The sequence below is a fragment of the Triturus cristatus genome, chromosome 3_1, assembly GCF_964204655.1.
Source record: "Triturus cristatus chromosome 3_1, aTriCri1.1, whole genome shotgun sequence".
NCBI lineage: Eukaryota > Metazoa > Chordata > Amphibia > Caudata > Salamandridae > Triturus > Triturus cristatus.
In genome coordinates, this window is record NC_140583.1 from 707649043 (window position 1) to 707676777 (window position 27735).

Consider the following 27735-nt stretch of genomic DNA (forward strand, 5'->3'; position numbering starts at 1 on the left):
GCCACTTTCTCCAGTTTTTTTTCAAAGACCTAGGAAGGGCCCTTGACATTTTTGCTGGGTGCCCATGACTTAGGTATTTGTCCAAAATGCGTATGTATATATATGTATATATTATAAATATATATTATCTACTGGCGGTCGCCAGTAGATAGTTATAGTTAGGACCGTGTTTCCATAGGAAATCTGAAAATTCTATTTTGAATAACTTTGGCGCCGGTTGACGAATCCTCGCAAAATTTTCAAAACTAATGGGGCGCTCCGCTCAGCTCCTACCCTGAAAGTCTTGGGACGATTCGTCAAGTGGGGGCCAAGAAAAAAGGGGGGTCCCAAAATGCGTTTTCCCCATGCATTTTCCCATAGGACCTTTAGTCGAAGGTACAGCCCGAACGGCTGAACACAATTACTTGAAATTTGGCAGAGAGGTAGTCCTCAGGTCAGGGGAGTGCCTTTTGCAGGTCTGGTGTCAATCTGTTCAGTAGTTCCTGAGAAAATAGCATTTAAAAGCATATAAATATATATAAGCGCGTACCGTGCGCGCACCGTGCGCGCACCGTGCGAGCACCGTGCGAGCACCCTAACGTGCGCGAGCGTAATTCTGATTGGTGGTTACATGTTAGTCAACGTTCGAATCGGTCGAAATCAGGAAGTGTCGACCGCCATTTTGTTTGTTTTCAGTGCGAGAGTGAAAAAGGAAGGTGGCGAACGTGAAAAGGGGGCAGGGTAGAGAGTTCCTGACCCCCTAGCCTTTGTCAGGGGGTCCCTGATGGACCCCGAAGGAAGAAAAAAAATATTTGCGCGCACGGTGAAAAACCCCCCCAAAAAAAATGTAATACGTAGTTTATTGTAAAATAAATATATAAAAAAAATAATAATACATACATAACTTAGCATTTAAAAAAACGTACAAATTCACTGAAAAAACCATAGGTTTCATACATGTTATAGTTAGGAATTAGCATTTAAAAAACCTTGCAAATTCACTTAAAAAACCATAGGTTTCACACATGTCATAGTTAGGTGGATATTTCACTCGTAAAAAACCAATGTAATTCCCCCGTTATAGTTAGTTCAGATAACTATAACTCGCGCGACCGCCACTCTATCACAAGGATGATGTCATCAGTGATGTCATGAGTGATGTCACTGACCATGTCATGAGTGATGTAATATGTGACGTCATCAGCAGTGCATTGCAGGCGCACGAGTTATAGTTATCTGAACTAACTATAACGGGGGAGTTTCATTGGTTTTTTACGAGTGAAATATCCACCTAACTATAACATGTGTGAAACCTATGGTTTTTTAAGTGAATATATATATATATATATTATCTACTGGCGGTCGCCAGTAGATAGTTATAGTTAGGACCGTGTTTCCATAGGAAATCCGCAACATTCTATTTGGAATAACTTTGGCGCCGGTTGACGAATCCTCGCGAAATTTTCAAAATAGGTGGGGCGCTCCGCTCCGCTCCTACCCTGAAAGTCTCGGGGGGATTCGTCAAGCGGGGGCTGAGAAAAAAGGGGGTTCCCAAAATATATATATATATATATATATATATATATATATATATATATATATATATATATATATATATATATTTATTTATCTATCTATATATATATGTCAAACTATGAGTTAATTTATTTTATGATGAAAGCCAGCATCTGCCTCTGTGTCCCATATGGGATGGTGGGGGCTGATATGTTTAATGAACACGGGCCCACGAGCCGCCCTTCTTGTAGACATGTGCATGCTTTGTTTGAGTGGATCTGTCTTCTCTGGGGCAGGCCCCCTGTGGGCATACACCAGGGGAGGGGTGGCCAGGTGTCTTCGCGTGTTAGCTTCTCTCTGCACATCAACAGCCCCCAGCGCCGAAAGCCTGCAGGCTGGCCCTACTGCTGCTCTCCCTCCCATCTCTCAGTGTCTTAGAGATAGTTTTATGAAAATGGTCGTGTGCTGGAGCATGCCAGGATTTCGAGTCTCTGAATGCTGCCTGGTAATCAGAGGCACCCACGGACACCCTCTTGCTGCTCACTATGTGGCAACTACACTTTCTGACTGTTTCTTGTTTTTGCTCATTTGTGATGTGAGCTCGCGGAGTTTCCACCTCTGATGACGTGCTGGTGCAGTGCACGGATCCTGGTGCACTGCATCACTAAGAGTGTCTATCCTGCTCCATTACTGATAACCATGGTGAGACTGCCAATCAGCCGCAAGTCAGTGGTTAGCAGAGGAACAGGTAGCAGTGCCCACATAAACAGTTGGCAGATATGACTGTGGGCATTGGTGGGAGTGTGGTGCATATGGTCTGGTACTTACCTAGGTCCCCCACTCCAACTACAGACTCTGGGGTTATGGATGGCACCTCCCTCCCCCCAGCCTAACAGTATTGGAAACCACACCAAAATGTTATATTTTTGGATTAGGTGGGTGAAACCCCCGGCCGTATTTATTAAAAAATGAACAAACAATTTTTAAAACATTATATACAGAAATTTAGGCAGAAAGTACAGATACATTGATAGACAGATGTTGTTCCAGGGCTAACCTTAACACAGTCTAATACACAAGACACTCCTACCGTAAATCTAACAATGCATGTATTTACTTTCTGCGTGTTCCATCTAGGGCTCACGGCAAAGTCAATGACTGGCAGCTCCCCCGGTCCCAGTGTACTACCAATACTACTCCCGGAGTAAGGTTGCGCAGGGGGTACAGCTTATCGGATGGATACTTTCCCCCGGGACCCCCCCACGCCCTGTGTCTTAAACTCCATTACGGGGGGCTGCAGACTTCTGCATATTGGCGCCTTGATGCGCATGCACGTGCGGGGGTGGCCCCAGGCCCACTGGGAAGGATGACTCCCCCGGCCCCCGCATCCTGACAGCCTACTTACCAGCTGTCACTACCCCTGGAGTTACATGGTGCTGACCGCTAAGGACCGAAGACTATGCTTACCAATTAAAACCTTATCGCCTGACCAGAGACACCACTAAATACAATATATAACTGAAAGAAAAATTCAAACCTCATGCTTTTATTTATACGTTAATTCAGAATCAATTACATACAATCACTTTGCTACCTGAAAATAAATTGGTCAAAGGGAAACAAAAGACAATTATCCATACCACACACAACAAAAACCTTCCAACAAACTCCTTAGGGGATGGTGGGTGGGAAAGAAAAACAAATTACGGGCCCGCAGCCGGCCCGGTGAATGTTCCTGTGGGGAGCAAGAACAAGAGACTGTTCTGCTCCCCACTGCCCCCTTTTCAGGAGGGCGCCCAGGCTGACCAGATCAGACTGGTCAACCTGTGTGCAGGCTGGACGTTTTCAGGCCGGAAGCACCAAAATGCTTCAGGTTAAAAAAGGCCGCCTCTTTCTATTAGTTCGATGCAGGGGGGAGCACTGCGTCCTTGCTGATGCGGCCTCCCCCCCTTCTCCTAGCCGGGGACTAGTGCTAGTGCGACCGCCATAATAGCGGCGCGGTCTATGCTAGCCCTCGCCTTTTCCAGGGTGTTCGCATGCTCGATTTGTCGTTTCCATGTATCACCCATTGTGGTTATTTGCAATTTCAATTCCATGGAGATGTCCAGAAAAGAGGAGATTGGCTGAAATCCAAAGGAGGCTACCTCGTATAGGAAGTGTTCAACAGATAGGACATGGGTGTTATATACAATTGCGTCTTTATTATAGGGTTACTACGCAATGTCGGCCACGTGGACCCAAGTGACAAAAGAAAATCTAGCATTTCAAAATGTTTAAGCTGTCTCCCACTGATAGGTAAGAGCGCTCAGTGGGTCGAGCACACACTCAGAATCCTGCAAGTCTCAGATTTGAATTACAGCAGCGCTGATTCAGTCTTTCAGCACTCTGGTGTCAATAAAGTGGCTATTACATGATATGCAATAATAACATGCTATTAATGTGCTTAAGCACAATTAATTTGTCATGTATGCTACCTAAAGAGCTATTGCTTGACCACTTTATTGGCATAGGGACTAAGCACGAAAACCACTTTGATATAGAAAAATATTTTCCAGAAATTATAACTAAATATTACCGAAATTATGAACCTTAATTTTATATTTCCCAGGCGAGGGCATGATTGATGATAGTTTATGGGGTTTGAGAAAGGGTCGAATAAGCATACCTTGAGTGCTGTTTTGGAAACGAAAATAATATTTCCTTGCGCTAACCTTACCTTCAAGCCAAGGACAAGCGGCATGTTGTTCGGTCGGATTTCAGGACGGCATTGTTTGCATTCTTGAAGCTCCATCTGCATGAAGAGGTTTAAAATCAAAGTGCATGAGAGAAAAACGTGCTCTCTAATGGAACATTCAGCACGCGCTGTACTTGTAAAATAATTGATAGAAGTGATAAACCCAGCTGGCCCTGATTCTGTGGCTTGTTCAGCCTGTGAATCTTTCTGTGAATCCTGCTGAGTTTGTGCCTGGACACTCTTAATAATAAAATATCTATTAGCTGGATATGTGAAATTACAAGAGATGTGTGAAAATGCAGGATGTATGGGAGCACCTATTGTTTTTCATGTTGTCCAAAAATCTAAAATGTCTCCCACTGCCGGTTGGTCTTTACAAAATCCTTGGTGTGGGTAGGAGGGAGGGTGGTGGATTGGTGGGGGTCTGTAAGGAGTGGAAATTAATTACTCAATAGCTTTGTGTTCAGTTGTGGTTGGTGGTGGTAATGCCTTTTTGTCCTCCTTTCTTTGCCACAAAACTTCGCTAGCTTTCAAAACAAGATAAGCCACCTAGCATTCCAAAAAGTAGCTAACAGGGTAGCCGTTTAGCCAATTAGCAAGCAATCCTCAGTGACTCTTTCACACAAACCACACATGGGGCAGTCACGCACAGGCGCAATATGCCCCTCCCACATCAGCATACTCAAAGATTGTCCTCTATAACTCATAAAAATTGGCAATTTCTTAAACGATAAATAATTCAATCGTATTGCTTTCTTAACCTTCCTGCTTCCTCAAGTTTGCTTGAAAATGCACTCTTTTTTTCAAATTTTTCTTGGGGGGGAGAACCCCACTGAAACCTCTCGAATGCCCCTTAAGTTATTCGGGCTCACGAGCGACCCTCGCTCGCCATAGTGCAGTACGTCAAAAAATGTACGCCTCGCCACTTTCAAATGTCACCAGCCGCCACTGCCTGGGCCTATTGCTCACTACCAGTGAAGGGACGTTCCGAGGAGGGATAGCTTACATAAGAGTCTATTGTTCTTAGGTGGAGTGTGAGTGGTTGATGGTAGGTGAAGTCCTTTCGTTTAGGGAGATTTAATTACTTGATGAAGCAGTTTGCATTACATACCTGGTAACTACTTACTCTAGTTGAGGGCCATTTTAGAAAATATTGACAGATGTTGTTGTTAGTGCCATGATTGTATAGTATGAACTAGCAAAGCTGACCTCTCGCTCCACATACTGTGTGGTCTGCCAGCTCCACCTCAGGTGGTATAAAATATTAGGATCAAGGAGTGCTCTTGCATGGATCTAGGGGTGGTACCTATTTGGTTTAATATTTTTAAGATTGCCGCCTTCTGAGTGCGCATCACCTGTTGTAAATACTGCACATAGAATGACGTAAAATGTTACCTTTCTTTTTCCAGTTGACGCCTTGGATCAGGTTAGTTCTCCAGATTCCTTTCCATGTTCCGGCCCCGGCACCAGCACAGCAGCTGAACATTAATGAGCCAGTGCCTTTAAATAGCTCCTCCGATGTCCAGTCAGCACTGGCATGTTTCCACTCTCCTAGCTATGTATGAGTGCGCCCTGCACACTTTCCGTTGGCTACACAATCACAATAATGAACTTAATGTATGTTTTTAGATTTTGTTACCGTTTTTTAGCATCGTACATAAGGGCTAGGGGAAAATACGGTTTAATAACAGAGCCAGAGTGAGGGCATCTATGTCACCAGCAGATGTACATTCAGTAGAATTCTGATATAGCAATGTTATATTTGATGGCGTTTAGTGTTGCAAACATTTGGTAATGTGATGTGTGTGTAGTGATGGTGAAAGAGGTTTCGTGATGTGATGATTGGTGGAAGCACCATGATGTTTTGTGATGTGACATTTGGTTTGATCACGTTTGATGAGGTGATGTCCAGTGGTGTGATATTTGGTGCGGTCATTTTGGCAATATTATGTTATTACACAGGCTTGATATGTTATGGTATACCAGGGTATGATAGGGCACCTTATGGCAGGACCCACCACGATCAGTTAGTGTGGTTGATTGGCCCAAGAGATGTTAAGGAAGCGTCCGGCAGCTCTCGTTTTGCATGCTGCACTGCAGCCAGTGCAGTTCAGAGGGAAGATCCGACAGCGACAGGGGAGATTGTGAACTAATATTTTTGGGCTGCAATGCCGGGTTTTACTGTTGATTTCCCCGACATTAACACGCCTTGACCTTAAATGCTAGGAGTCTCTGCCTTGCACAATACATAGCGAAGTCTCCCCTCACTCCTCGGTCCCCCCCTCATCCGAGACACTTCAAACTTACCGACCGATATATAAATCATGTTGTTGACACTGCAGTGTGTCAACAACTTTTGAGCTAGCTTGGCATCACCTTGAGGGATGTGTACAGTGCGTCTGGGGCATATGTACTCTTGGCACAGGTGCACACTTAAAAAGTGCCGGGCACCGGTGGTCTGCAGCTCGAATGGATGACAATGACAAGCAGCTGCCATATACGGAGGCTGCCCGACATGAGACCCAACTCACACTGGCACTCTGATAACCAGACAGTTCTAGCGCAGCGCCAGAGATGAGGTTAAGTAACTGTGCACCACCTGCGCCTGAAAAATATGAATGTTTGCTTCGAAAATGTAACGGCTACTCCTGTAAAGTGATCCGTTATCTCCAGGTTACGTTTGCGCTATATAGGAACTGCAAAGAAAACTAACTGGACAACGAAGTGAAAACAAGCCTCACTCAGCACCAACCCATTGTGAGATTACGGGCAGCCCCCCAACAGCAGCTCATTCTACAGCAGCACTGCCATTGTGAGCTCACTGGCCCCCCAGCAGAACAGGGGGCAAAGACGCACTCTGACTTCACTCAGCCTGGCACTGCAGAGAGGCCGGTTCACTGATCATGACACAGGTAGTGAATCCAGCAGCAGAGCGCTCACTGATGATGAGTGCAATGTCTGTGTGTCATGTTGGTCAGTGCCCTTCCATTTCATGTTCTTTACAGCAGTTTTAAGGTCTTCTTAGAGTTTCTCGTTGCTCAAATGGGTGTAATTTCAGCTATTTGTGTTTTCCACGTCTTCATTGCTTGATTTTTGCTCACTATAAAATGCCACTCATAGTCGTTGAATGTCACTCATGATAACCCTGAATTTATGGGAATGTCACACATAAGCAATCTGAAACCGTGGCAGCTATGCCTGAGTGAAGAACTGTCCTGTATCTTGAACCCAGGACCATCAGAGTGACTAAAAGGGCCAGCTGACTGTCCACCTGATCAGAGCCTCAAGGAAAGAACAGACCCCAACAACCTTGAACCAAGCACTTGGACTCTGCCAGCTATGAGTTCTGTCAACCCAAGTGGTGCCTTACCAGGCCTGGACCCTTGGAAGTGGGCCTGAAGGTGCTCTGCCAGCCAGCATGACTCTATATGGGAACTGCTGCTGGATGCCTCCCCGATACAGGACCTTGCATCACCACTGTATGATGTATCTCCACACACGGACCTCAAATGCCTACTGCAGCTCCCTTGCAACTGCCGCTGCTCAACACATCTCCAAGCAAGGACCTCGCATTGCCTTTGCTGCGTGATGCATCCTTGACGCAGAACTTTACATCGCTTTGCAACCAGGATCTAAGGTATTTTTGTCTAGCGTGCCTAACTTGGTCCCCCAGCACTTAATCACAGTCACACTAAACTTGTAATTTTGTCCCAGTCCGGCGTATCTGGAAAACACAGTTTTCACTTTGTGCCTTTAGGTGCTGTTTTTACTTAAAACTTTGAAATTGTGTATTTCTGGTTCTACTAGTCGGATGTTTGTCATTTTAGTGTCAAATTATTGATTAAAATGTAGTCTATTTTCTAATTTGGCATGGGATATTTCTTGTGTTGTGTTTTTACTTCATTACTGTTTGAGTGCTGAATAAATACTTTCCACATTGCTTCTAAGTTAAGCCTGACTTCTTTTGTGCCAAGTTACCAAAGGCTTAAGTACAGGTTAATTTAGTGGCTTTTGTAGTTCACCTTGACAGGGATTGCGGCTGATGCTTGAGCAAGGTTAACAACCCAATTTCTCACACCCTCACAGTCTAGGTTCAATTAAGCATGCTATTTATCTTCTGCACCACTATATTTGATTCAGGTTTAAAAGGCGAGAGCTGAAGGTATACTCCCACTTCTATTGGTGCAGCCACTAATAATTTAAAAGTAAAAGCCAGTCCTTGATCGGAGTAGAAGGTATGTACTCCATCCTTCGCTACTACAGAGATCAAATCTTTTGCAAATGCCCAAGCCATAGCTTGTCACTGGGTGGCAATACGCATATAAAGAGAGTATAGTACAGGCATCTACCATTACCAATCCATATTCAAATGTATTCAGTGACTCGAGAGGACTGATTTGATCAGTATAGATTATTGGGAATAGCTGAGCTGCTTTGGTGAAAAGTATCAGAGCTGGTCTTATTGGTTTGTTTTTTTGTGGTCTGCCAAGTCTCTTGCTGGTATTACTCTTATCCCTCAGATGCCAGGAGGGAAAGATGAGCATTTCCACTTCTATCTCCTTCACGTAGAGACCGGGACACAGGAAAGCCAGGACCGACAGCATGTATGGCTTAATCATCAGACCTGCTAGAGCGCTGTCTCTAATCCACCAACAATATCCAGACCTTATCCAAACTTCTAGGGTCACAGGCTACATCAGACTGACTCATGCAGATAATACTTTTGAGGCACTCAGCAAATGATGGGGGACTTTCGGATTTCCAAAGCCTACATATCTCCCGCCTCGCCAACAGAATCATATAGAAGATGAAATTAGTGATGGCTGTGTTTGTTCGTGCACCCCCTTCTTGATAAAGCCCAAAAAATACAAGTCGAGGGCTTACCTTCATCTGTTCGCCAGTTACTTCCCCAAGAAAGTTACACTCCGATGCCAGTAGGGAACGATTTTTGGACACTGCATAAACAAGTGCTGGTTATCTGATGATGTAAACATACACCTTGAACAGACATATGTGTTCCCTGTAACTCTTGATAAATTAGCTGGAGACCAATATACTCTACGGGTAGTAAACAGATGATTACGCTTAAGCGAAGCTGGTTTCACCACTGCTCGTATAATGGAAAAGGAATCATACCAGGCTTGTTTCAAAGCTCCTTCCACAATCTATTCTACCCATAAGTTGGAAATTTCTGAGACAATCTTATCATCTGCCTCCACAAAGGCCCAATACCAAAATGAGACTTCCTTTTCCATGGGTCAGTTCTCATCACCTGATCTAGCCTCAAGTCCTCTTTCTCTTCTGTCCACTCTTGTGTGGCCCACCAAGAACATAATTGGTAGTATTTAAATCTCGTCAATTGTCCCTTGGTACAACTACTGAACACTTTCCAACTCACTAAGCTTGATCCCGTTTTAAGATCTGCCCATTAGCATAGCCCCCCAGATTTTAAGGGCTGGCTAAGTTGGTCCGTCAATCAATCGGGGTACCCGGGGATTCCCAAATCATGGCCCGTGTTGAGTATTATGGGACTCCCAACTTTTTCCGAATATACATCCAAGTTCTTAAAGCGGACTTCAGAATCATCAACCTCACCTTTTTGAAGTATTTCGGGTCTCCATATTTAATTAGGAAGTGACACTGGCATTGATACCCATCAGCTAACATTGCCCCAAAAAGTAATCCCATGGGTGACTTATCTGTCTTATTAGAAAGCATGAGAAAGTTCTTAAAATAAGAAGCCTGACAGTTTGCGAGCAGATCCGGTAAGGCCAAACCCCCGTCTCCAACCTCCTCCTCAATTTTTTCCAAGCTATCCTAGGTCCGTTTGAAGCTCATATGAAGCTACCTATTTTCCCCTGGAGCTTGGCTATGTCCTCCGTCTGAAAAGTTAGAGGAATGAAACTGAAAAGAAAAGTAATTTTGGGGAGGACAATCATCTTAATGAGATTCACACGACCATATATATTTAAATTTAAGTTGGCCCCTCTTATCAACAAACTACCTATCTCCCGGCTAACTTTTTTCCAATTTATTCTAAGAATATCCTCTAGTTTCTGTGTAATTATTACACCCAGATAACGCATTTGAGATTTAACCCTCCAACTACTCTTATCCTGGTTCCATTCCATGACTTTGTTTTTTTCCGCATTCACCTTGTACCCTGAAATCAAACCAAAGCTCTCCGCCTTTGCCATCAGATTGGGGATTGCCGCCTGAGGGTTGGTGGTGTAGAGAATCAGATCATCCGCATACAGAGCCAGTTTCACCACTAACCCGGATGATTTAAAAGAGAAAATTGTGGAATCTGCTCTGATCAAATTTGAAAAAGGCTCTGTATACAGATTAAATAGGAGCGGAGACAGGGGACAAACCTGTCTTGTGCCCCAAGTGATGTCAAACCAATCTGACAATTCCCCATTTACCAACATCCTAGCACTAGGGAAATAATATAAGTTTTGCACAGCCCTCACCATGTTCTGCGGAAAACCAACGTTTCTTAGGGCTTCCCAAAGATACACCCAATGCACTTTGTCAAAGGCCTTTGCTGCATCTACTGCTACTACAGTCAAAGGCAAATTCTGGTCCTCCGCCATATCTATAACCCCCATCATCAGGTACGTAAGCTCATTAAGCTGCCTCCCTGGATTAAAACCTCTTTGATCTGAGAGTATAATTCCCCTAATGACCTGTGCTACTCTTGAAGCTACTATCCCTGAAAAGATCTTATAATCTGTGTTCAAGAGCGATATTGGTCAATAAGAGTCTACTCTCAAAGGATCTTTATTCAGTTTCAAAATTAAAGTTACCGTGGCCTCTGACCAAAAGCGTTTCACCTTCTATATATATTGCATTAAATATATCTTTCAAGACCGTAGCTACTTTATCTATGATTTGAGTGTAGATCTCAACTGGGAGGCCATCTGGCCTGGCTGCCTTTCCCCCTGCCATTTTCCTACACTGTACCCTGATCTCCTCCTCCGTTATCTCTACCTCCAAAATCCTCTTTTGCTTGTTTGTTAATTGCGGAAGCTCCGTCCTCTTTAGCCATGCCTCTATACATTCTTTCCTGGGTTGTATATCCTCTCTATATAGGCTACTCATATATCGCCGGGCTTCTCCACTTATATTTGCATTGGTATTCAACATCACTCCTGACTCTGCGTTTATTAAATTCCATATTGAATTTCTGGCCCTATTAGTTTTAGCCTTCCAAGCCAAAAGCGAATTACACCTTTCACCATATGAAAAATGCTGGAGCTTACGCACTTTCCATTTATTCAATATCCTTTTATCCAGCTGTGCTTGAAATTCTGCCTGTAGCCCCTCCAATTCTCTATAAAGCACAGGAATTCCACCTGATCCCTCCATCGAAGCCTTCTGAAGATCGCATTCTCTGGCCTTGATCTTTTTAATTCGCTCAGAGCCCCTATTAAGAAGAAAAAAGTCAACTGTCTTATCCGCTAAGTTGAGTACCACCCTCTCATCTAATAGGATAGTCCTATCCAGCGTCCACCTTCTCTTTCCCATTTCTTGGTGATGTCTTAGGAACAGGACCACTGTAGAATGGTCTGAAAGAGCTGCGGGGACATGTTTGACCACTTCCACCTCTGCATGTAACTCCTGATCCACCAGAAAATAATTGATACGAGAATGATGCCCATACTTTTTACTATAAAAAGTAAAATCCCTAGCTCTCCCCATCTTACTGCGCCAAATATCAATCAGATTAAATTCAGCCATCATATTTTTCAACCTAGCAGATGTTTTAGGGGGACTGACGTATTTAACTTTTGATGTTCTATCTAGTTCTTTATTTAGAACTAAATTAAAGTCCCCTCCAAGTGTAATCGGGGCTGTAGTCTCCAACAGGCAAGATTCTAACTTCATTAGGGCTTCTGTATTGTCATTGTTTGGACTATAATACATTGCACACGATACTGGCCTACCTTGAATCACTAAATTAGCCACTAACCATCTACCAGAGAGATCCGATTCATATTTTACAAGCCTTATTCCAGAATTGTTTCTGATAATTAAAGCTACTCCTCTAGTACAACCTCTCTGGCCTGAACACACTACCTCCTAGACCCAACGTAGCTTGCTAAAACATAACCCACACTCTTTCCGTTCCAGATGGGTCTCCTGAAGTAGTATAGTTTGCGCCTCTCTATTCTTTGGGTATTCTGTCACCTGGGCCACCATCTTCCTAGATCTCAAACCATTGACATTCCAAGATATAAATTGAACTATGTTTAACTTATTCATACTCGAAACACCACACTCTACCCCCATTTAGCTCCTTCAGCATAGACTCTTGGTTACACTTCCTAACCTGATAGGACCCAGAAATGGCTTTAACCATATTAGAGTATAACAAAAAGAGGACCAATTTTTTTTCCCATGCTCCCAACACCCTGTGCCCTCCATCACCCGCCCCCCTAGCCCCTTCTGGAAACCCCCTTTCCTATCTCTCGGCAATAGAATCCACCCTTCGCGACCCCCCTCCTGAGTGATTCTTGACCTTGCCTGGTAGGTCACTCCCCCCTGCTGCAGCTCCGCCTGCACTCCTGCTGTCGCCTGCTGCCACCGCTGAAGTCGAGGCCCTCCACCACCCGCAGACTACCACCTGCACCTCATCGCTGGTGGCCAGTGGTGGCCTTAGGTTTGCATCTGCTCTCTGTTGTGCCTGTGCTCTGCCTGCCCGTCTCTCTCCTGTGCTCCGCTGCCCTCGTTCTGTTCACTTGTTCCTCTTTTGTGCCTGTGCTCTGTCTGCCCGTCTCTCTCCTGTGCTCCGCTGCCCTCGTTCTGTGCACCCGTTCCTCTTTGCACCCCCCTGCCTCCCGCTCGCCGCCACGACCTCCTTTGCTTCTGTGCCCCCACTGCCCGGTTTGCTCTGTGCCCCCTTTCTGCTCTGCACCCCTTTTGCATGTTTCCTTCCTGCGACCACTCCGCTTCCCTGCTCCCGTTCCCCGCCGCTGCTTCCCCTGCGGCCCCGCCCCCTCCGCCCCCATTCGCTGCCCCTGCCACCGCCTCCCGCCTCCCAGCTGCTCCTCCATCCCCACTTCCCCATATATGGCGGCAGCTGCGCGGCCGCGCCGCTGGCGCGCCTAAGGCACGCCTAAGGCAAGCCCGTCTGAACCCGTCTGCTCCTGGACCGCGCCCAGTGCCACAACCCCTGGCCCCCGCACCAGCCATGAAGACCGCCTCCGCTACGACGCCAGCACCCTTGTCGCTCTCAACCCAGGAAGGACCCACACCTGTTGCAAGGCCGCCCCGAAGTGCACCCACGGTCCCTTCGCCTGCCGGAACTGCACCTTCTCCTACCTCGAAGCCGCCGAGACCTCCACCACGACGGAACCCAACCAGCTCAGATGCATCCTGATCAACACTCGCTCCGCACGCAAACACGCCATCGAGCTCTGGGACCTACTTGACACCGCATCCCCGGACGTCGCCTTCCTGACCGAGACCTGGATGAACGAAGCCTCCTCTCCGGACATCGCCATAGCCATCCCCGGCGGGTACAAGATCACCCGCAGAGACCGCACCAACAGAGCCGGAGGAGGAATCGCCATCGTCCACAAGAACACCATCAGGGTCTCTACAAACACCAACGACACTCTCAGCATCGCCGAACAAATGCACTTCCAGATCCACATGGACCCCAAGACCACCCTAGGAGGCACCCTCGTCTACAGACCGCCCGGACCCCGACCACAATTCTGCGACTCCATCACTGAACTCATCAGCACGCACGCGCTGACCTCCACCGACTACATCCTCCTCGGAGACCTGAACTATCATCGGGAGAACAACAACGACAACAACTACTCCACCCTGATCGACAACCTCGACAACCTCAGACTAAAACTGCTCGTCACGACGCCGACCCACATCGCCGGTCACACGCTTGATGCCATCTTCTCCTCAAGCCCCCACGTCGCCTTCAGCCACAATTCCGAACTCACCTGGACAGACCACCATTGCATCTAATTCACCTTCCGCAAACCCCTCACACACCACCGCTCCCTACAGATCCCCCGCCGCTGCTGGGTCAAAGTCACTGAAGAACAACTACAGACAAACCTCGCACTCAAACCACCGACCAACCCCACCAACCCCGACGATGGTGCATGCACCCTGAGACGCTGGATGGACGACTGCGCCAACACCTTAGCCCCGCTGAAAAAGCCAACCAACAGAGACACCAGCAAGAGAACCAGCTGGTTCACCCCGGAACTCCTAGCATCAAAGCGCACCTGCCGGAAATTGGAGAACAAATGGCACAGCGACAAGACGCCAGACAGCCGGGCTGCCCACAAAGACGCCATCCGCAACCACCACCACCTCATCAGGACCGACAAAAGGACCTCCTTCAAAGACCGCCTTGACAACAATGCACACAACAGCAAGGAGCTCTTCAACATCGTGAAGGAACTCTCCAACCCCAGCTCCAGCGCCAATGACATCCCGCCATCGCAAGCCCTGTGCGACTCCCTCGCCACCTTCTTTCACCGCAAGATCACCGACATCCATGACAGCTTTAACCCCCGGACGACCCCTACAGGCCCGACACGCCGGACCCACCGCACCCCATCGACCACGACTCCCTGACAACCTGGGCCAACGTGAGCATCGAGGACACAATCAAGACCATGGGCACTATCCACTCCGGCTCCCCGTCTGACCCTCTCCCACACCACATCTTCAACAAAGCCGGCAGCTCCATCGCACCCCACCTGTGCAGCATCATCAGCCTCTCCTTCAAGACCTCAAGAACTACCGGCCCATCTCCCTGCTTCCATTCCCAGCAAAGGTCATCGAGAAGATAGTTAACACCCAGCTCACCCGTCACCTCGAAGACAACAGCATCCTGGACCCATCCCAATCAGGATTCCGCAGCAACCACAGCACCGAGACCTCCCTCATCGCCGCCACAGACGACATCAGGATCCTGCTAGACAACGGCGAGACGGCGGCCCTCATCCTCCTGGACCTCTCCGCCGCCTTTGACACCGTCTGCAACCGTACACTACGCACGCGTCTCCACGACGCAGGGATCCGAGACAAGGCCTTGGACTGGACCACCTCCTTCATCTCCGGCAGAACTCAGAGAGTCCGCCTCCCCCCATTCCGGTTCGAAGCCTCCGAGATCATCTGCGGCGTCCCCCAGGGATCCTCCCTCAGCCCGACGCTGTTCAACGTCTACATGGCACCACTCGCACGCATCGCCCGACAGCACGACCTCAACATAATCTCCTTCACCGACGACATGCAGCTGATCCTCTCCCTCACCAATGACCCCCCCACCGCCAAATCCAACCTCCACCAGGGAATTAAGGCTGTCGCCGACTGGATGAAGGAAAGCCGACTTAAACTGAACTCAGACATGACAGAGATCCTCATCCTCGGGCCCAACCCCTCAGCATGGGATGACTCCTGGTGACCCGCATCACTGGGGACACCCCCGGCTCCAACCAACCACGCACGGAACCTGGGAGGCATCCTCGACTCGAAACTCACCTTGACCAAACAAGTCAACGCAGTCTTCTCTACCTGCTTCAACATCCTCCGTATGCTCCGCAAGATCTACAGATGGATCCCGACAGACACGAGGAAAACAGTCACCCAGGCCCTAGTCAGCAGCCGACTCGACTACGGAAACGCCCCGTCCAAGCTCATCAACAGACTGCAAAGAATCCAGAACGCCTCTGCACGCCTGATCCTCGACGTCCCACGCCGCGACCACATCACCCCCCACCTGAGGAACCTGCACTGGCTCCCCGTCGACAGAAGAATCTCCTTCAAGCTCCTGATCCACGCACACAAGGCACTCCACAAAACCGGCCCAGCCTATCTCAACAGTCGACTCTCCTTCTACGTACCCAACAGGAAACTCCGCTCCGCTGACCACGCCCTGGCCACGGTCCCGCGCATTAGTAGAACCACCTACAGAGGCAGGTCCTTCTCCCACCACGCCGCCAAGACCTGGAACACCCTTCCCCTCAACCTACGACAAACCGAAGACCTGCTGACTTTCAGGAGACAACTCAAGACCTGGCTTTTCGACCAGTAGCAGCAGCAACCCCCCCCCCACCCCCCTTCCCCAGTGCCTAGAAACCCTTACGGGTAAATAGTGCGCTTTACAAATTAACTGATTGATTGATTGATTGATTGATTGATTGATTGTGCATTAAAGAAAAGAAAGCCTAACAACTCATAATGAACTTGTTTTGATGCACCGACACTATTTCACCTGATAGGGGATACATACAGAGACTTTAAAAGAGTAAACGCTCATCCCTCCCTCTGAGCTAAAAGGTGTGCACCTCATCTGGATTACTAAGATTGTGCATCTTATTTCTCCACATAATTTTCAACATCGCTGGAAATTTCATCTGTACCCTGGCCCCTTTACCCCGTAGATCGTTCATCCTTGTCCCCAATTCCCATTGCCTCTGTGCAATTCTCTTGCCTATGTCCAATCTCACTTGGTAGCTAAAGTCCCCGTACTTCAGAGATCCTTCCTTCAAGGCATGTCCCAACACCAACTCTTTAACCGCGTAGGTAAGAAAACTAATCAGAATTTTCCTTGGAGTCTTCCTAGCAGGGTTTAACTTAAAGGGATCCCTGGGCACCCTCTGACTCTCCTTCTCAAGATCCAGGTCCGGTCTGTCATGTAGTATTCCTTCTCTTAGTAGTTTACAGATGAAACTTTTAATGTCACCTTTTTCAGTGCCTTCCGGAATACTAAGAACTCTCAAATTGTTTCACCTGGACTGGGTTTTAAGCCTCTCAAAGTCTTCCTGCATGGATTTATTTTGGGATTTCAAGGTTTCTATGTCCCTGGAATTCTCACACACAGTTGCAGACAGAACCTTCACCTCCCCTTCCAAAATTCCAGTAAGTTGTGCAATACCATCCAGTTTTTCCTCTAGTACCCCATATTTTTCTTGGATACCTTTTTGGTTACACTCAGAGATCTCAAACTTCATAAGAATGTCCTGCCTCAGGTCCAATATAATTTTTTCCAACTGATTTACAGTCCCTCCTTCAACCTGAGGACTAGCTTCCCCTTGGCTTAGGTTACCTGCCGTAGATGGTCGACTGCTATCTTGAGGAAGTCTCAAGCTAGGACTTGGACCGCTCCCATCTTGTACGTCCCCAGCCAAGTTGGCCAACAAAGAAAAACGGTTTTCAAGAGAGAGTGGTACTCTCTGCGTCAGCGTCGGATTTATACTGTTCCTCGCCCCCTGAATAGACACAGCGACCTGCTTCATTATTCTAAAATAGTAGCTAAGGGATGGTGAGGGCTTTGAGAGTGAACGCACCTCTTTAGGCCTGCAACGCTTACGTTTCCCCGCAGCTTTCACCACCTTTTGAATCAGGGGCAATAGCTGCCACCTCCCGCGCCGTCTGCTCCCTTGATTTTCCACCTTTACCTTTCCTCTCAGGGACCAACCGTAATTGGTACTGATTCCTTACTTACGGTACTCTATCAGCTGGGGTATTAACTGAGGTATTTTCCTCTCTAGTACTCTGTACACCAGTGCTTACTCCGGCACTTCCCGTGCCACTCTCAGCCCCCACCTTCAATTAATCTTTAGAAGAAGAAGAAAGTACCTGTATGGGGAGATCTCTTTCCATCGGCCCCAGCTGTTCCTGCAATATTTTCAGAGGTTGCACTCCGTTCTCCCCTACATTCCTCTCAACTGTACAGGGACGCCCGCCCTGTCTGTTCAGTCAATTTCTTTGCACTCTCCTCCTTGTAGTCAGCACAGCTTCTTTCCTCCATAGGCTGCCGCCCCGTGCTGACTCTACCTCTACCAACCCGGAAGCCGGCCAGTGCTGTTGCCATGCGTGACATCTGCCAGAGAGCCGCCGCCCAGCACCAGATCACCCAATGACGCCTCGCGTCCGATCCACTACGGGTTTGACAGGTTCGCTCAACAAAATCAGGTAAGCCTCCACACTCTATATCCAGCGGCGCATAAACGAAGTGTCCTTTCCGCAAAACTCAGCAATTGCTGCCTTCTTCGCTTTGCATCTCTCCCCTCAGTCCGGGAGCTCCCGCAACCGGGGTCAGCCTGCCACCATGTTTCACTCTGCAAAGAGCTGGTCTTATTGTTGAAGGTTTTGTTAACTGACAGATTTTGCACTCTCGTACTCATAGTGCTAGGTCACCTTTGGCATTAATCACCACCAATAACATTATTGTGTTATAAGAAAAATTGAAGAAACCCTAGTACTTTCGGGACTCATGTCCTCATGAAATAATTCAGATATAGCTGATTCGTTTGGTATCCATCAGAAGTCATGCTATTATATACAGCGTTTGAGCACACAATCACGCTTGATGCTCCATCTTCTTATCCATCGGCAGTCTAAGAGACAGCTAGGTTTTTACTTTTTCTACAACCCTTGTTGTTAACCAGTCCCATTGTGTTCCACCCAAGATTTCCAAATTTTGTCAACTTTTTGAGGTAACAGTGATTTTTGTAGATCAACTTTTTGGCTGACATTGAGAAGTTGTTCACTTTTGATTATTGGCAGAGGAGTGGGGCTCTCCTATTTTATGGCAATGTCCCTATTCACCACTATCAGGTCTTGCTTTAAAAACAATGTCTGATACATCAGTATTGTCTGTTGCTTCCATATCCCCTGGAGTACACCTAGAGACCTGTTATGTAAAGTGCTCCAGGGGCACAACAAGCACAAGTACCCACTTTCTGACCCCTGAGACTCTTTGGTATTACAAAAGGGGCCACAAATGTTTGTGCAGCCCCTTCTGTTATACAGATAGTGCCCATGTACGTCAATCAATCATGCTGTATTTGTAAAGCGCAACTTATCACCCATGAGGTTATACAGGTGCTGGGCTGCGGTTTTCATTGAAAGAGCCAGGTCTTGAGCTTCTTCCTAAAGTCTGTCAGCAAGGGTGATGTTCAGAGGTGTTGGGGTAGGGCGTTCCAGGATTTGCTCATGAGTGGGAGAAGGAGCGTCCTCCAGTGGCACATGTGCGGTGTCTTTTCGAGGACGAAGTGGGCAGAGCGGAGATTCCTGGAAGGTTGGTGCAGGTTCAAGAGATGGTTCATGCCTGCAGGGCTTTGTAGGTGTGCGTGGGTCAGGAGTTTGAAAAGACATCTTCTCTACATGCGAAGCCAGTGGAGGTATCTCAAGTGGTAGGTGGGTCCTTTTGGGCAGGTTGAGGGTAAGTCTGGCTGCTGCGTTCTGTATCGTCCGAAGTCTTCTCATGAGTTTGCTGGTGGTGCCTGTATAGAGTGTGTTGCCTTTGTACAGACAGCTGGTGATGAGGACCTGTGTCGCTATTTTCCTGGTGCTGATGGGGAGCTATTTGAAGATTCCACGGAGCATGCGGAGTGTGTGTGTAAGCAGGCTGAGGAGATAGCGTTGACCTGTCGGTTCAGGGAGAGTTTGCTTTCCAGAATAATGCAGAGGTTCATGTAAAGCTGGTGCAATTCTAAACGGTTGCTCCCTGAATTGCATGGTGGGATGGCCTGTGCATATGAGGGAATCACTTTGCCTCTGTGCCTGGTTCATAATAAGAACTATGGCGCAAAGACAAAGAGACTGTCAGGAGGTGCACTGAATATTCGCCACAAAGAGGCGAGTACAGTCAGCTTCCCCCTATACATCCCCTTGCAATCAGAGCTCTGTCCCCTGTGCCATCTGCACTGTGAAAGGCAGATGGTCTGCTTCAGTCAGCCAATATGTCTTTCACTAATGCTCTGCCCAGTTCACGGGTGCCCTGAGGGCAGCACAATATCAGTAATGGGATGCATTATCCCTGTTTGCACCTGGCACACTTACCTAAAATTGCGCTGCGGCGGAAAAAGGGGCAGTTCACCAGTATTGTAATACGGCCCCTGTGCTTACATTTTAAAAGTTATTCCTACTGTTCTAGTTCTCTTCCTATGACATGCCAGTAACATTTCAGCCTTTGGCATTTCCATAATACGTGGCTAAAGGTGTCACTTTGCCCACTGTTCCTTAAGCATAACTTGTGGCCTGCCTGCCCAAATTTGCAGAGCTGTCTTTTTGTGTAGCACATTCTGGCTTTTATCAACACCGCTCTAGGAAATCTTAAAGCATCCGTAAAACATATGACCTTCAACCGTACCAATACACTGAACCCGCCTATTTTATAGATCGTGTAACTTTCACCATAATGTTTTTCAGTAAACTGGCATTCGCCATGATAATTTCCCTATTGTCAGAGTCCAGTAGCATTCTTTTTTATAGAGGAGTCCTCCATTGCTTCCTCTTCAGACCTTTGCATGCAGTGAGGGTGTACCTAAGCTGAAGGTACTTAAAGGTCTGTGATTCGTTCAGCTTGCTGGTATGTGAATGGTACCACTCCATTTGCATCCCAGATCTTACCTAGTATAGAGATCCCAATGTCATCCTAGTGTTTGAAGCCTTTCAGTGTATTTATTGTGTTTAAGTTAGTACCAGTCCACAGTGGTGTCCTAGGAGTTGGGGCAAGATTTAAAGTTTAGCAGACCATACTCCATCTGTTACGGTGGTGGATGACCCTAACTGACTACCGTTTGTCAAATTTAGAGCCCACCGCTGGGCAAGCAGTGATTTCTAGATCCATGACAGGAATCACTGTGATGGTGGTTTTTGTCAAGGTACAAAAAAGTTTTGTGTAGGCTGCTAGGCTGCCACTGGTTTTGATGGTCGACCACCAAACTTTTATAACGTTTTTGTGTTTGAGGAACAGACTGCCAGTGTGGGAGTCTGGTACTGGAATAACAAAACAAAAAGTTAATGGCCCCCACACCAAGATAATATTTTGCCTGGTTTTGGAAGTCGTTATTTGTTTTTTTTCTATGCCTCACTGTCAGTTTTTACTTGGTGGTGGTGAAGGACAGAAGGAAAATGATATTACACTGTCCACCCTAAATAGGGCGGGTGGAGAAAGGCCTGTATTCTGTTGAGCTGTCAGAGCAAGCTTTCCATTATTGAAGCCAAAAGGGGCTCGGTCTTTGGAAAGGTGGTGGTCCTGCCAACCCTAAATTGGAGCAGGTGGGCTGTCAGTTTAGTGGACTGGGTACCCTTTTGGAGAAACCCTAAATCTGTCCCTTTTGTTTTTTTCCTCCTAACTATTTCTCTGTTGAGTTCCCTCCATATTCCCGTCACTTTGGAGGCTGCTAGTGGTGCGTTATTGGATTAGGCACTGCCATACAGAATATGGGTAGCTCCATTGACCTAATACATTTTATGCTATTTCCCTTCCCAGGAAAATGAACCAATGTTTTAAAAGGGTTGGCACCAACAGTAATATTGAGGTTAGGTATTGATGGATGCAGAAACATATATAACACATTTTCTGGACTTTGTAGATGATCATTAAAAATAATTAATTACTCTAATTTAAATGTTTAGCAAAATAACGTATGGCTTTCTCTATTTTCTGTCTTCTATTTCAACAGCTATATGGTTCAAATCCTCATTTTGGACATTACCATACAAAAGAAGCTGAAAGCAACGATGGGGTACAGTTTACAGACTACAGAGGAGTTGGAACTCTTTTAGGCGAGGTGAACTGTCTCACCAGGCAAGCAATGGAGGTCTCAATAATATGTGATACAGCAGTTCAGGTCAGGAAAAGTCATATTTCTGTCAGATAAGTATGGTTCTTTCCTCATAAAATCATACATATGCTAACTCATTTTTAATTTACTTTACCAGCTGGGACTGGTTGGATAATATGTTCTGTTTCCTCACAGGACTGGGTTATTGGAAAGGGAGTGACCTCTCTTCTTCTGGGCCTTTGTGTGGAAACTGATCATTTGCGACCCTGCATCATCGGAGGTCAACAGCTGCATATATATTGCTTTTAAATTGAATTAGCTAACAACCCATCTGTCATAATCAAGAACCTCACGTGGACCTTGTTTTGCCATGAGCAACTAAAAGGCCTTTTCACCACCAACAGGACATTGTACTGCATGGTAGATCGACCGGCATCCCAGCACCCACGACCTTTAACTCCTTATCTCACTCCGCAATTCAGGTGTCATCTTTTGTTTGGCTCATCCTTTAGATGATCTCATCTCTGGGATCTCGACCAGACATTCTTTCCTTTCCCAATTCTGTTTGTTTACCTTTATTGTAATCTTTCCTTCATCAACTAATTGGTTATTGATTCTTTTCCTCTCTGGATGGGACTAAGGATTCCATATCACTGACTTGAACCGTTGAAAACATCCACCTGTATCTTGTCTTTTTGTTTGTTAATTAATCGTTGGCTTAACCTGCTTCCTCTTAAACAGTGCCACTGGACACTAGTCCTTGTATAACTTTACCTTGCTCTATAGCAACTTGATGGTATTCATCTTTGCCAATAACTTTAGCATCATTTGAGGAATCCTCGCGACTCACTTCAGCTACTGTCTTGAAAGTTTTGGGGTGATTCGTCAAGTGACAGGCGAGAAAAAGGGGGGTCCCAAACGCGTTTTCCCCATGTTAAATTCCATTTGAACTTTAGACAGGGCTACAGCCCAAACTGCTGAACAGAATTACACCAAATTTGGCAGAAAGGTAGATGTTGGTCCAGGGAAGTGCCCTTTTTAGGTCTCGCGAGCCAAAGGCTCGAAAGAGACATTTTATATGTGGGAATTTCAAAGTGCTACCCACACTTTTGGCTGGCCTAAACCTTGAGTGCACGAGATCACATGCACGTGCACAGCTGCTCCTCTGCTCATTGCATTTCCCCCCTCCCTTCTCACCCAGCCCTTTGATGCTCTGCTGGAGTACTTTCACTTTCGCCGCTTTGACCCTTGCATTCCCCCCTCCCTTCTCACCCAGCCCTTTGATGCTCTGCTCGCATCTCCCTCCTCCCTGGGCGTGAAGGGAGACAGAGCCATCCTGCTTGATTAATGGCATTCTTATGTGTTCCCGTAAGCGCTCGCTTTAGGTCTTTCTCTATAACCTGTAACCCCACCCAGTCTTTTCGCCCTCTCCATGTGTCCTGTTCTCCTCATGGGGTCGCGCTCTTTGCTCCCCATGTACCTCCCTTGCACCCTCCTTTTGCCCCCTCTTTGCCCCTTTCTCCCTCTCCTTGCTTCCTTTTCACCTTCCGTACTTTTTCTCCGTTCTCCCACTTCACAAGCTCCTCCCGCTCTCACTCGCACGTACTGCGCCATCAGTGCCAGAAGCTTCCCAAAGGAGTGAGTCACAGCTGCCAGGTGGCCCCGGGCCATGCGTGGCACTTTCAATCCGAGCAGAACTCCCACCCCGCGTGCACATGCCTCGAGGCGCACTACAAACACTGTTCAGTTTTGCGTGTAGTCACAGTTCTACCACAGAAATGTACACATTCTATTGCTTACAGACTTCAAGCCCATTGCACTCTAGCTGCAAAACCGATCCATTCATGTGAGTGTTTTAGTACAACGCGCGCACAGCGCACTTTCAGTTCTGTGCCGGTGCGAATTACAGCGCGCCATGGGTATACACAGACGTTGCCCAAGGTGGCTATTGACAAACACTGAATGGGTTTCAAGCCGCTACCCAAAAAACAATACATTGATATACAGAGCACGCGCACAGTTTTGCGTGTAGCCACAGTTCTAACACAGAAATGTACACATTCTATTGCTTACAGATTTACAGCCCATTGCACTCTAGCCTGTGGGCCCCGTGAACTGTGGAGAATACAAAGTCGGACTCGCATGTTCAGCACATACTCCCCCATCCTCCCCCACCCTCCCAAAAAATGGAAAGGCACAAGTTTAACACTTTAAAGGGCTCCGTTTATTATCGGAATGGCACCAACATCGTATTTCTGGCTATGGCTCTTCACACTGTCTCATTAAGCAAGCCCCCCCCTCAGCCGCTGCCAAACCGATACATTCATGTGAGTGTTTGAGTACAACGCGTACACAGCGCGCTTTCAGATCTGTGCCAGTGCTCATTACAGCGCGCCATGGGTATACACAAGCACTGCCCAAGGTGGCTATTGACAAACGCTGTATAGGTTTCACGCTGCCAAACCGATCCATTCATGTGAGTGTTTTAGTACAACGCGCACACAGCGCACTTTCAGTTCTGTGCCGGTGCTCATTACAGTGCGCCATGGGTATACACAGGCACTGCCCAAGGTGGCTATTAACAAACGCTGTATAGGTTTCACGCTGCCAAACACATCCATTCATGGGAGTGTTTTAGTACAACGCGCACACAGCGCGCTTTCAGATCTGTGCCGGTGCTCATTACAGCGCGCCATGGGTATACACAAGCACTGCCCAAGGTGGCTATTGACAAACACTGTATAGGTTTCACGCTGCAAAACCGATCCATTCATGTGAGAGTTTCAGTACAACGCGCACACAGCGCACTTTCAGTTCTGTGCCGGTGCTCATTACAGCGCGCCATGGGTATACACAGGCACTGCCCAAGGTGGCTATTGACAAATGCTGTATAGGTTTCACGCTGCCAAACCGATCCATTCAGGTGAGTGTTTTAGTACAACGCGCACACAGCGCACTTTCAGTTCTGTGCCGGTGCTCATTACAGCGCGCCATGGGTATACACAGGCACTGCCCAAGGTGGCTATTAACAAACGCTGTATAGGTTTCACGCGGCCAAACACATCCATTCATGTGAGTGTTTTAGTACAACGCGCACACAGCGCGCTTTCAGATCTGTGCCGGTGCTCATTACAGCGCGCCATGGGTATACACAAGCACTGCCCAAGGTGGCTATTGACAAACGCTGTATAGGTTTCACGCTGCCAAACCGATCCATTCATGTGAGTGTTTTAGTACAACGCGCACACAGCACACTTTCAGTTCTGTGCTGGTGCTCATTACAGCGCGCCATGGGTATACACAGGCACTGCCCAAGGTGGCTATTAACAAACGCTGTATAGGTTTCACGCTGCCAAACACATCCATTCATGGGAGTGTTTTAGTACAACGCGCACACAGCGCACTTTCAGTTCTGTGCCGGTGCAAATTACAGCGCGCCATGGGTATACACAGACGTTGCCCAAGGTGGCTATTGACAAACACTGAATGGGTTTCAAGCCGCTACCCAAAAAACAATACATTGATATACAGAGCACGCGCACAGTTTTGCGTGTAGCCACAGTTCTAACACAGAAATGTACACATTCTATTGCTTACAGACTTACAGCCCATTGCACTCTAGCCTGTGGGCCCCGTGAACTGTGGAGAATACAAAGTCGGACTCGCATGTTCAGCACAAACTCCCCCATTCTCCCCCACCCTCCCAAAATATGGAAAGGCACAAGTTTAAAACTTTAAAGGGCTCCGTTTATTATCGGAATGGCACCAACATCGTATTTCTGGCTATGGCTCCTCACACTGTCTCATTAAGCAAGCCCCCCCCTCAGCCGCTGCCAAACCAATACATTCATGTGAGTGTTTGAGTACAACGCGTACACAGCGCACTTTCAGTTCTGTGCCGGTGCTGATTACAGCGCGCCATGGGTATACACAGGCACTGCCCAAGGTGGCTATTGACAAACGCTGTATAGGTTTCACGCTGCCAAACCGATCCATTCATGTGAGTGTTTTAGTACAACGCGCACACAGCGCACTTTCAGTTCTGTTCCGGTGCTCATTACAGCGCGCCATGGGTATACACAGGCACTGCCCAAGGTGGCTATTAACAAACGCTGTATAGGTTTCACGCTGCCACACACATCCATTCATGTGAGTGTTTTAGTACAACGCGCACACAGCGCGCTTTCAGATCTGTGCCGGTGCTCATTACAGCGCGCCATGGGTATACACAAGCACTGCCCAAGGTGGCTATTGACAAACGCTGTATAGGTTTCACGCTGCCAAACCGATCCATTCATGTGAGTATTTTAGTACAACGCGCACACAGCGCACTTTCAGTTCTGTGCCGGTGCTCATTACAGCACGCCATGGGTATACACAGGCACTGCCCAAGGTGGCTATTAACAAACGCTGTATAGGTTTCACGCTGCCAAACACATCCATTCATGGGAGTGTTTTAGTACAACGCGCAAAGTGTGTGCTGTACACATGGCAACACCGTGCCACAGCGCACTGTTGCAAGGAATGCTTTGATCCTCGGAGGCTAACAGACCTCACTCTCTGCATTAGTTAACCCCGTCTTGGCACTGCATGAAAACAGGGTACACACTGTCCACCATGAAGTGAGACATTGTCCTCTGGGCTGGAGATCCTATTTAGCAATCTGCTTTAAACATTGTGATTCATTTAGGCCATTAAACATAAAGGAGCACTGGGAACGCTGATAACATGGATTCCATTTTGAGTATTGACTACAACTTTTAAAAAGCACGCAGTACTGAAACAAGCATTTACACTGCAATAGGTCTCGCATTTAAAAACAGGCATTTGCAATGCACTAGATCTCGCATTGACACGAGTTTGAGATATTGGGATTGCACATAACAATGCATTTTTTTTGGGATTACTTTTTGAATACTTAAATAGAAAGGATTTGTTATTTACAATACCAATAGCTCCAACTCCAATAAATGCGAGACCTATTGCATTGCAAATGCTTGTTGTGATTTGTTGTAAACGCGTTCAGACGTTTTTGAGATATTAAGAGAAAAACGTAATTGTATAAATAGGGACGTGGATCCTCTGAGGATCATGCAATCCTCATGCTGAATTCTGATTGGCTGCCAACACTTCAAACCAGGAAGTGTTGGCAGCCATCTTGGGACTTGGCTTGAGCCGAGTCTCACTAAAAAAGTTCAAAGAAAAAGAGAAGGGGGCAGGGTAGGAATACCCTGACCCCCTAGGCCTCTTGGAGTGGAGGGGTCCCATAGCGACCTCCACAGAACCAAAACAAAGCATTTTTTTAAAAACTTGCTGTGGGAGCCGCATTGGATTTGCAACTTTTACTGAAAATCTGTTTTTTTTAAAAGTGTGGGCTCCTGCGCTATTCTAATAGGCCCCCGGGTGGGTGAGGTCTTGAAGGGAAAAGCAGGAATTAAAGGCAGGAGGCACCTGGGCCCCCCTCCTGGGCCTTATAAATGCCCCAGGGACAACCACCTACCCGGGGCCTAGGTATTGTTATAGGGGAGTGCCTCTTGCATCCCTCCCTTGGGCCCGGGAAACCTCCACCTCTCCGGGACTACATTGAAAAAATAAATTGGGGGGCACAGACCCCCCACAGTGACCAGCATTTCCCCAGGCTAAATTAAAGTTTATTGTGGCTGCATGGGCCCCCTTGGGCCCCAGGGACCACCACCTCCACGTGGCACAATTAACATTGAAGGTGGCAGGGGGCCATGCCTTCCGGGCCATAAATGACCATGGGGACCACAAACTCGTCAGGGGGCCAGCCCATCTACTTCAAAGGCGGGGGTTGTGCAGCCCCCCTCCTGGAGCCAATGTTGGCCCTCGTGTGACCGCCACCCCCGAGGGCTGGCTCCTGCTAAGTCCTGGGGTGCCCACCCCTGGGACATAGCTCTTTTGGTGACTTGGCAGGAGCTTTTT

At 47.3% G+C, this 27735-nt stretch overlaps 1 protein-coding gene and 1 long non-coding RNA gene across 4 annotated transcripts in view; one reads left to right on the forward strand and one right to left on the reverse strand.

The window, feature by feature from the left end:
- The window catches only part of LOC146860828 (uncharacterized), a 151548-nt gene extending 133433 nt beyond the window's left edge, over positions 1 to 18115 (reverse strand). Inside the window, exons 1-2 of one of the 3 annotated variants that reach the window (XR_014978874.1) lie at positions 17855 to 18115; positions 4211 to 4285 (exon numbers count right to left, since the gene is read on the reverse strand). This is a non-coding gene — a long non-coding RNA (uncharacterized LOC146860828). The remainder of the gene's footprint in view (positions 1 to 4210; positions 4286 to 17854) is intronic. The other 2 variants (XR_014978873.1, XR_014978875.1) reach the window with 2 other exon arrangements.
- Positions 1 to 27735, forward strand: part of LOC146860824 (sperm-specific sodium:proton exchanger-like) — a 4630975-nt gene that overhangs the window by 4130097 nt on the left and 473143 nt on the right. Inside the window, exon 19 of the mRNA XM_085646174.1 lies at positions 21691 to 21858. Coding sequence (XP_085502300.1) covers positions 21691 to 21858 — 168 coding nt within the window. The remainder of the gene's footprint in view (positions 1 to 21690; positions 21859 to 27735) is intronic.